This window comes from Chiloscyllium plagiosum, unplaced genomic scaffold (genome assembly GCF_037043375.1).
Source record: "Chiloscyllium plagiosum isolate Xiang-an unplaced genomic scaffold, Cpla_swu_hap1 HiC_scaffold_46, whole genome shotgun sequence".
Lineage (NCBI taxonomy): Eukaryota > Metazoa > Chordata > Chondrichthyes > Orectolobiformes > Hemiscylliidae > Chiloscyllium > Chiloscyllium plagiosum.
Window position 1 is genome coordinate 2,616,559 of NW_028270184.1, and position 10,000 is coordinate 2,626,558.

Here is a 10,000-nt window from a genome sequence, read left to right on the forward strand (position 1 = left end):
ACTCTCACTGGGGTACGGGCTCACACACACACACACACACAGACTCTCACTGGGGTACGGACACACACACAGACTCTCACTGGGGTACGGGCTCTCACACACACACACACACACACACACACAGACTCTCACTGGGGTACGGACACACACACAGACTCTCACTGGGGTACGGGCTCTCACACACACACACACACACACACACACAGACTCTCACTGGGGTACGGGCACACACACACACACACACACACACAGACTCTCACTGGGGTACAGGCTCACACACACACACACACACACAGACTCTCACTGGGGTACGGGCACACACACACACACACACACACACACACACAGACTCTCACTGGGGTACAGGCTCACACACACACACACACACACTGACTCTCACTGGGGTACGGACACACACACACACACACTGACTCTCACTGGGGTACGGACACACACACACACACACACACACACACACACACTGGGGTACGTGGTCTCTCTCTCACACACACACACACACACACTGGGGTACGTGGTCTCTCTCTCACACACACACACACACACACTGGGGTACGTGGTCACACACACACACACACACTGGGGTACGTGGTCTCTCTCTCACACACACACACACACACACTGGGGTACGTGGTCACACACACACACACACACACACACACACACACACACACACACACACGGACCTGGTACGAATTACTGAGTCTCTGTACTTTCTGTTGCGTTCCAGGACGTGGCCCTGACTTGGTGGTCTCTGTTCCGAGATTCTGTCTCCTACATCATCTCAGTACTTGCTCTCATTCTGGTGAGTTCATCTCCTGGGGACCTGGGGCTCAGTTCTGGCCAATTGTAATTGATATGTTCCTGTTAGGGTGAGTGGTGATGCAGATTCATACAATCCCTGGAGTGTGAAAAGAGGCTATTCGGGCCCTCAAGTCTGCAATGACTCCCTACCCTATCCCTGCAGTTCCCATGGCCAACCCACCCTAACCTGCACATCTTTGGACTGTGGGAGGAAACCGGAGCACCCAGAGGAAACACACTCAGACATGGGGAGAATGTGCAAACTTCACACAGACAGACACCCGAGGCTGGAATCGAACCCGGCTCCCTGGCGCTGTGAGGCAGCAGTGCTAACCACTGAGCCACCGTGCCGCCCCTAATGGACTCACTTGTATTTTGCCTGAAGTGACCTCTGCTTTGTTTGCAGGTGATCCACGATGAGAAGGTGTACTGGTGAGTACTTAATCCAACGTCACGCCAGTTCAGGTACACGCCGGGCACTGTCGGAGGGTCAGTGCTGAGGGAGTGGGCACTGTCGGAGAGTCAGTGCTGAGGGAGCGGGCACTGTCGGAGGGTCAGTGCTGAGGGAGTGGGCACTGTCAGAGAGTCAGCGCTGAGGGAGTGGGCACTGTCAGAGGGTCAGTGCTGAGGGAGTGGGCACTGTCAGAGGGTCAGTGCTGAGGGAGTGGGCACTGTCGGAGGGTCAGCGCTGAGGGAGTGGGCACTGTCGGAGGGTCAGTGCTGAGGGAGTGGGCACTGTCAGAGAGTCAGCGCTGAGGGAGTGGGCACTGTCGGAGGGTCAGTGCTGAGGGAGTGGTCACTGTCGGAGGGTCAGTGCTGAGGGAGTGGGCACTGTCAGAGAGTCAGCGCTGAGGGAGTGGGCACTGTCGGAGGGTCAGTGCTGAGGGAGTGGGCACTGTCAGAGAGTCAGCGCTGAGGGAGTGGGCACTGTCGGAGGGTCAGCGCTGAGGGAGTGGGCGCTGTCGGAGGGTCAGTGCTGAGGGAGTGGGCACTGTCGGAGGATCAGCGCTGAGGGAGTGGGCACTGTCGGAGGGTCAGCGCTGAGGGAGTGGGCACTGTCGGAGGATCAGCGCTGAGGGAGTGGGCGCTGTCGGAGGGTCAGTGCTGAGGGAGTGGACACTGTCGGAGGGTCAGTGCTGAGGGAGTGGGCACTGTCAGAGGGTCAGTGCTGAGGGAGTGGGCACAGTCGGAGGGTCAGTGCTGAGGGAGTGGGCACTGTCAGAGGGTCAGTGCTGAGGGAGTGGGCACAGTCGGAGGGTCAGTGCTGAGGGAGTGGGCACTGTCAGAGGGTCAGTGCTGAGGGAGTGGGCACAGTCGGAGGGTCAGTGCTGAGGGAGTGGGCACTGTCAGAGGGTCAGTGCTGAGGGAGCGGGCACTGTCGGAGGGAGCGCTGAGGGAGTGCGCACTGTCGGAGGGTCAGTGCTGAGGGAGTGGGCACTGTCGGAGGGTCAGTGCTGAGGGAGTGGGCACTGTCGGAGGGTCAGTGCTGAGGGAGTGGGCACTGTAGGAGGGTCAGTGCTGAGGGAGTGGGCACTGTCGGAGGGTCAGTGCTGAGGGAGTGGGCACTGTCGGAGAGTCAGTGCTGAGGGAGCGGGCACTGTCGGAGGGTCAGTGCTGAGGGAGTGGGCACTGTCAGAGGGTCATCGCTGAGGGAGTGGGCAGTGTCAGGGGGTCACTGCTGAAGGATTGGGCACTGTCAGCGGGTCAGTGCTGAGGGAGTGGGCACTGTTGGAGGGTCAGCGCTGAGGGAGTGGGTACTGTCGGAGGGTCAGCGCTGAGGGAGTGCGCACTGTCGGTGGTCAGTGCTGAGGGAGTGGGCACTGTCGGAGGGTCATCGCTGAGGGAGTGGGCAGTGTCAGGGGGTCAGTGCTGAAGGATTGGGCACTGTCAGCGGGTCAGTGCAGAGGGAGTGGGCACTGTTGGAGGGTCAGCGCTGAGGGAGTGGGTACTGTCGGAGGGTCAGTGCTGAGGGAGTGGGCACTGTCGGAGGGTCAGTGCTGAGGGAGTGGGCACTGTCGGAGGATCAGTGCTGAGGGAGTGGGCACTGTTGGAGGGTGGGTGCTGAGGGAGCGGGCACTGTCGGAGGGTCATTGCTGAGGGAGTGGGCATTGTTGGAGGGTCAGTGCTGAGGGAGCGGACACTGTCGGAGGGTCATTGCTGAGGGAGTGTGCACTGTCGGAGGGTCAGTGCTGAGGGAGTGGGCACTGTCGGAGGGTCAGTGCTGAGGGAGTGGGCACTGTCGGAGGGTCAGCGCTGAGGGAGTGTGCACTGTCAGAGGGTCAGTGCTGAGGGAGTGGGCACTGTCGGAGGGTCAGCGCTGAGGGAGTGTGCACTGTCAGAGGGTCAGTGCTGAGGGAGTGGGCGCTGTCGGAGGGTCATTGCTGAGGGAGTGGACGCTGTCGGAGGGTGAGTGCTGAGGGAGTGAGCACTGTTGGAGGGTCGGTGCTGAGGGAGTGGGCATTGTTGGAGGGTCATTGCTGAGGGAGTGGGCATTGTTGGAGGGTCAGTGCTGAGGGAGCGGGCACTGTCAGAGGGTCAGTGCTGAGGGAGTGGGCACTGTCGGAGGGTCAGTGCTGAGGGAGTGGGGACTGTCGGAGGGTCAGTGCTGAGGGAGCGGGCACTGTCAGAGGGTCAGTGCTGAGGGAGTGGGCACTGTCGGAGGGTCAGTGCTGAGGGAGTGGGCACTGTTGGAGGGTCAGCGCTGAGGGAGTGGGTACTGTCGGAGGGTCAGTGCTGAGGGAGTGGGCACTGTCGGAGGGTGAGTGCTGAGGGAGTGAGCACTGTTGGAGGGTGGGTGCTGATGGAGCGGGCACTGTCGGAGGGTCAGCGCTGAGGGAGTGTGCACTGTCGGAGGGTCAGTGCTGAGGGAGTGGGCACTGTCGGAGGGTCAGCGCTGAGGGAGTGTGCACTGTCAGAGGGTCAGTGCTGAGGGAGTGGGCGCTGTCGGAGGGTCATTGCTGAGGGAGTGGGCACTGTCGGAGGGTCACTGCGGAGGGAGTGGGCACTGTCGGAGGGTGAGTGCTGAGGGAGTGAGCACTGTTGGAGGGTGGGTGCTGAGGGAGCGGGCACTGTCGGAGGGTGAGTGCTGAGGGAGTGAGCATTGTTGGAGGGTCAGTGCTGAGGGAGCGGGAACTGTCGGAGGGTCAGTGCTGAGGGAGTGGGCACTGTCGGAGGGTCATTGCTGAGGGAGTGGGCATTGTTGGAGGGTCAGTGCTGAGGGAGCGGGAACTGTCGGAGGGTCAGTGCTGAGGGAGTGGGCACTGTCGGAGGGTCATTGCTGAGGGAGTGGGCATTGTTGGAGGGTCAGTGCTGAGGGAGCGGGCACTGTTGGAGGGTCAGTGCTGAGGGAGTGGGCACTGTCGGAGGGTCAGTGCTGAGAGAGTGTGCACTGTCGGAGGGTCAGTGCTGAGGGAGTGTGCACTGTCGGAAGGTCAGTGCTGAGGGAGCGGGCACTGTCGGAGGGTCATTGCTGAGGGAGTGGGCATTGTTGGAGGGTCAGTGCTGAGGGAGCGGGCACTGTTGGAGGGTCAGTGCTGAGGGAGTGGGCACTGTCGGAGGGTCAGTGCTGAGGGAGTGTGCACTGTCGGAGGGTCAGTGCTGAGGGAGTGGGCACAGTCGGAGGGTCAGTGCTGAGGGAGTGGGCACTGTCAGAGGGTCAGTGCTGAGGGAGTGGGCGCTGTCGGAGGGTCATTGCTGAGGGAGTGGACGCTGTCGGAGGGTGAGTGCTGAGGGAGTGAGCACTGTTGGAGGGTCGGTGCTGAGGGAGTGGGCATTGTTGGAGGGTCATTGCTGAGGGAGTGGGCATTGTTGGAGGGTCAGTGCTGAGGGAGCGGGCACTGTCAGAGGGTCAGTGCTGAGGGAGTGGGCACTGTCGGAGGGTCAGTGCTGAGGGAGTGGGGACTGTCGGAGGGTCAGTGCTGAGGGAGCGGGCACTGTCAGAGGGTCAGTGCTGAGGGAGTGGGCACTGTCGGAGGGTCAGTGCTGAGGGAGTGGGCACTGTTGGAGGGTCAGCGCTGAGGGAGTGGGTACTGTCGGAGGGTCAGTGCTGAGGGAGTGGGCACTGTCGGAGGGTGAGTGCTGAGGGAGTGAGCACTGTTGGAGGGTGGGTGCTGATGGAGCGGGCACTGTCGGAGGGTCAGCGCTGAGGGAGTGGGCACTGTCGGAGGGTCAGCGCTGAGGGAGTGTGCACTGTCAGAGGGTCAGTGCTGAGGGAGTGGACGCTGTCGGAGGGTCATTGCTGAGGGAGTGGGCACTGTCGGAGGGTCACTGCTGAGGGAGTGGGCACTGTCGGAGGGTGAGTGCTGAGGGAGTGAGCACTGCTGGAGGGTGGGTGCTGAGGGAGCGGGCACTGTCGGAGGGTGAGTGCTGAGGGAGTGAGCATTGTTGGAGGGTCAGTGCTGAGGGAGCGGGAACTGTCGGAGGGTCAGTGCTGAGGGAGTGGGCACTGTCGGAGGGTCATTGCTGAGGGAGTGGGCATTGTTGGAGGGTCAGTGCTGAGGGAGCGGGAACTGTCGGAGGGTCAGTGCTGAGGGAGTGGGCACTGTCGGAGGGTCATTGCTGAGGGAGTGGGCATTGTTGGAGGGTCAGTGCTGAGGGAGCGGGCACTGTCGGAGGGTCATTGCTGAGGGAGTGGGCATTGTTGGAGGGTCAGTGCTGAGGGAGCGGGCACTGTCGGAGGGTCAGTGCTGAGGGAGTGGTCACTGTCGGAGGGTCAGTGCTGAGGGAGTGTGCACTGTCGGAGGGTCAGTGCTGAGGGAGTGGGCACAGTCGGAGGGTCAGTGCTGAGGGAGTGGGCACTGTCAGAGGGTCAGTGCTGAGGGAGCGGGCACTGTCGGAGGGAGCGCTGAGGGAGTGCGCACTGTCGGAGGGTCAGTGCTGAGGGAGTGGGCACTGTCGGAGGGTCAGTGCTGAGGGTGTGGGCACTGTCGGAGGGTCAGTGCTGAGGGAGTGGGCACTGTCGGAGGGTCAGTGCTGAGGGAGTGGGCACTGTCGGAGGGTCAGTGCTGAGGGAGTCGGTGCTGTCGGAGGGTCAGTGCTGAGGGAGTGGGCACTGTCGGAGGGTCAGTGCTGAGGGAGTGGGCACTGTCGGAGCGTCAGTGCTGAGGGAGTGGGCACTGTCAGAGGGTCAGTGCTGAGGGAGTGGGCACTATCAGAGGGTCAGTGCTGAGGGAGCGGGCACTGTCGGAGGGTCAGTGCTGAAGGAGTGGGCACTGTCCGAGGGTCAGTGCTGAGGGAGTGGGCACTGTCAGAGGGTCAGTGCTGAGGGAGTGGGCACTGTCAGAGGGTCAGTGCTGAGGGAGTGGGCACTGTCGGAGGGTCAGTGCTGAGGGAGTGGGCACTGTCGGAGGGTGAGTGCTGAGGGAGTGAGCACTGTTGGAGGGTCGGTGCTGAGGGAGAGGGCACTGTCGGAGGGTGAGTGCTGAGGGAGCGGGCACTGTTGGAGGGTCGGTGCTGAGGGAGCGGGCACTGTCGGAGGGTCATTGCTGAGGGAGTGGGCATTGTTGGAGGGTCAGTGCTGAGGGAGCGGGCACTGTCGGAGGGTCATTGCTGAGGGAGTGTGCACTGTCGGAGGGTCAGTGCTGAGGGAGTGTGCACTGTCGGAGGGTCAGTGCTGAGGGAGTGGGCACTGTCGGAGGGTCAGCGCTGAAGGAGTGGGCACTGTCGGAGGGTCAGTGCTGAGGGAGTGGGCGCTGTCAGAGGGTCAGTGCTTAGGGAGTGGGCACTGTCAGAGGGTCAGTGCTGAGGGAGTGAGCACTGTCAGAGGGTCAGTGCTGAAGGAGTGGGCACTGTCGGAGGGTCAGTGCTGAGGGAGTGGGCGCTGTCGGAGGGTCAGTGCTTAGGGAGTGGGCACTGTCAGAGGGTCAGTGCTGAGGGAGTGGGCACTGTCAGAGGGTCAGTGCTGAGGGAGTGGGCGCTGTCGGAGGGTCATTGCTGAGGGAGTGGACGCTGTCGGAGGGTCAGTGCTGAGGGAGTGGGCACTGTCAGAGGGTCAGTGCTGAGGGAGTGGGTGCTGTCGGAGGGTCAGTGCTGAGGGAGTGGGCGCTGTCGGAGGGTCAGTGCTGAGGGAGTGGGCGCTGTCAGAGGGTCAGTGCTGAGGGAGTGGGTGCTGTCGGAGGGTCAGTGCTGAGGGAGTGGGCGCTGTCGGAGGGTCAGTGCTGAGGGAGTGGGCACTGTCGGAGGGTCAGTGCTGAGGGAGTGGGCACTGTCGGAGGGTCAGTGCTGAGGGAGTGAGCACTGTTGGAGGGTCGGTGCTGAGGGAGCGGGCACTGTCGGAGGGTCATTGCTGAGGGAGTGGACATTGTTTGAGGGTCATTGCTGAGGGAGTGTGCACTGTCGGAGGGTCAGTGCTGAAGGAGTGGGCACTGTCGGAGGGTCAGTGCTGAAGGAGTGGGCGCTGTCGGAGGGTCAGTGCTGAGGGAGTGCCGCACTGTGGGAGGGTCAGTGTTGAGGGAATGGGCACTGTCGGAGGGTCAGTGCTGAGGGAGTGGGCACTGTCGGAGGGTCAGTGCTGAGGGAGTGGGCGCTGTCGGAGGGTCAGTGCCGAGGGAGTGGGCACTGTCGGAGGGTCAGTGCTGAGGGAGTGGGCACTGTCGGAGGGTCAGTGCTGAGGGAGTGGTCACTGTCAGAGGGTCAGTGCTGAGGGAGTGGGCACTGTCAGAGGGTCAACACTGAGGGAGTCGGCACTATCGGAGGGTCAGTGCTGAGGGAGTGGGCGCTGTCGGAGGGTCAGTGCTGAGGGAGTGGGCACTGTCGGAGGGTCAGTGCTGAGGGAGTGGGCGCTGTCAGAGGGTCAGTGCTGAGGGAGTGGGCACTGTCAGAGGGTCAGTGCTGAAGGAGTGGGCACTGTCGGAGGGTCAGTGCTGAGGGAGTGGGCACTGTCGGAGGGTCAGTGCTGAGGGAGTGCCGCAGTGTCGGAGGGTCAGTGCTGAGGGAGTGGGCACTATCAGAGGGTCAGTGCTGAGGGAGCGGGCACTGTCGGAGGGTCAGTGCTGAGGGAGTGGGCACTGTTGACGGGTCTGTGCTGAGGGAGTGCCGGACTGTCGGAGGGTCAGTGCTGAGGGAGTGGGCACTGTCGGAGGGTCAGTGCTGAGGGAGTGCCGCACTGTGGGAGGGTCAGTGTTGAGGGAATGGGAACTGTCGGAGGGTCAGTGCTGAGGGAGTGGGCACTGTCGGAGGGTCAGTGCTGAGGGAGTGCCGCAGTGTCGGAGGGTCAGTGCTGAGGGAGTGGGCACTGTCAGAGGGTCAGTGCTGAGGGAGTGGGCACTGTCGGAGGGTCAGTGCTGAGGGAGTGGGCACTGTTGACGGGTCTGTGCTGAGGGAGTGCCGGACTGTCGGAGGGTCAGTGCTGAGGGAGTGGGCACTGTCGGAGGGTCAGTGCTGAGGGAGTGCCGCACTGTGGGAGGGTCAGTGTTGAGGGAATGGGAACTGTCGGACGGTCAGTGCTGAGGGAGTGCCGCAGTGTCGGAGGGTCAGTGCTGAGGGAGTGCCGCACTGTCGGTGGGTCAGTGCTGCGGGAGTGCCGCACTGTCGGTGGGTCAGTGCTGAGGGAGTGCCGTAGTGTCGGAGGGTCAGTGCTGTGGGAGTGCTGCAATGTCGGAGGGTCAGCGCTTAGGGAGCGGGCACTGTCGGAGGGTCAGTGCTGAGGGAGTGGGCACTGTCGGAGGGTCAGTGCTGAGGGAGCGGGCACTGTCGGAGGGTCAGTGCGGAGGGAGCGGGCGCTGTCGGAGGGTCAGTGCTGAGGGAGCAGGCACTGTCCGAGGGTCAGTGCTGAGAGTGTGGGCACTGTCGGAGGGTCAGTGTTGAGGGTGTGGGCACTGTCGGAGGGTCAGTGCTGAGGGAGTGGGCACTGTCGGAGGGTCAGTGCTGAGGGAGCGGGCACTGTTGGAGGGTCAGTGCTGAGGGAGTGAGCACTGTCGGAGGGTCAGTGCTGAGAGTGTGGGCACTGTCGGAGGGTCAGTGTTGAGGGTGTGGGCACTGTCGGAGGGTCAGTGCTGAGGGAGCTGGCACTGTCGGAGGGTCAGTGCTGAGGGAGTGGGCACTGTCGGAAGGTCAGTGCTGAGGGAGTGGGCACTGTCGGAGGGTCAGTGCTGAGGGAGTGGGTAGTGTCGGAGTGTCAGTGCTGAGGGAGTGGGCACTGTCGGAGGGTCAGTGCTGAGGGAGTGGGCACTGTCGGAGGGTCAGTGCTGAGGGAGTGGGCACTGTCAGAGGGTCAGTGCTGAAGGAGTGGACCCTGTCGGAGGGTCAGTGCGGAGGGAGCGGGCGCTGTCGGAGGGTCAGTGCTGAGGGAGCAGGCACTGTCCGAGGGTCAGTGCTGAGAGTGTGGGCACTGTCGGAGGGTCAGTGTTGAGGGTGTGGGCACTGTCGGAGGGTCAGTGTTGAGGGTGTGGGCACTGTCGGAGGGTCAGTGCTGAGGGAGCGGGCACTGTTGGAGGGTCAGTGCTGAGGGAGTGAGCACTGTCGGAGGGTCAGTGCTGAGAGTGTGGGCACTGTCGGAGGGTCAGTGTTGAGGGTGTGGGCACTGTCGGAGGGTCAGTGCTGAGGGAGCTGGCACTGTCGGAGGGTCAGTGCTGAGGGAGTGGGCACTGTCGGAAGGTCAGTGCTGAGGGAGTGGGCACTGTCGGAGGGTCAGTGCTGAGGGAGTGGGTAGTGTCGGAGTGTCAGTGCTGAGGGAGTGGGCACTGTCGGAGGGTCAGTGCTGAGGGAGTGGGCACTGTCGGAGGGTCAGTGCTGAGGGAGTGGGCACTGTCAGAGGGTCAGTGCTGAAGGAGTGGACCCTGTCAGAGGGTCAGTGCTGAGGGAGTGGGCACTGTCGGAGGGTCAGTGCTGAGGGAGCGTGCACTGTTGGAGGGTCAGTGCTGAGGGAGTGGGCACTGTCGGAGGGTCAGTGCTGAGAGTGTGGGCACTGTCGGAGAGTCAGTGTTGAGGGTGTGGGCACTGTCGGAGGGTCAGTGCTGAGGGAGCAGGCACTGTCGGAGGGTCAGTGCTGAGGGAGTGGGCACTGTCAGAGGGTCAGTGCTGAGGGAGTGGGCACTGTCGGAGGGTCAGTGCTGAGGGAGTGGGTACTGTCGGAGTGTCAGTGCTGAGGGAGTGGGCACTGTCGGAGGGTCAGTGCTGAGGGAGTGGGCACTGTCGGAGGGTCAGTGCTGAGGGAGTGGGCACTGTCAGAGGGTCAGTGCTG

General features: G+C 62.9%; 1 protein-coding gene across 1 annotated transcript in view; it reads left to right on the forward strand.

Moving 5' to 3' along the window:
* Window positions 1-10,000, forward strand: part of LOC122547681 (sodium/potassium/calcium exchanger 3-like) — a 161,102-nt gene that overhangs the window by 29,242 nt on the left and 121,860 nt on the right. The window contains exons 6-7 of the mRNA XM_087983563.1: window positions 749-823; window positions 1,229-1,254. Coding sequence (XP_087839689.1) covers window positions 749-823; window positions 1,229-1,254 — 101 coding nt within the window. The remainder of the gene's footprint in view (window positions 1-748; window positions 824-1,228; window positions 1,255-10,000) is intronic.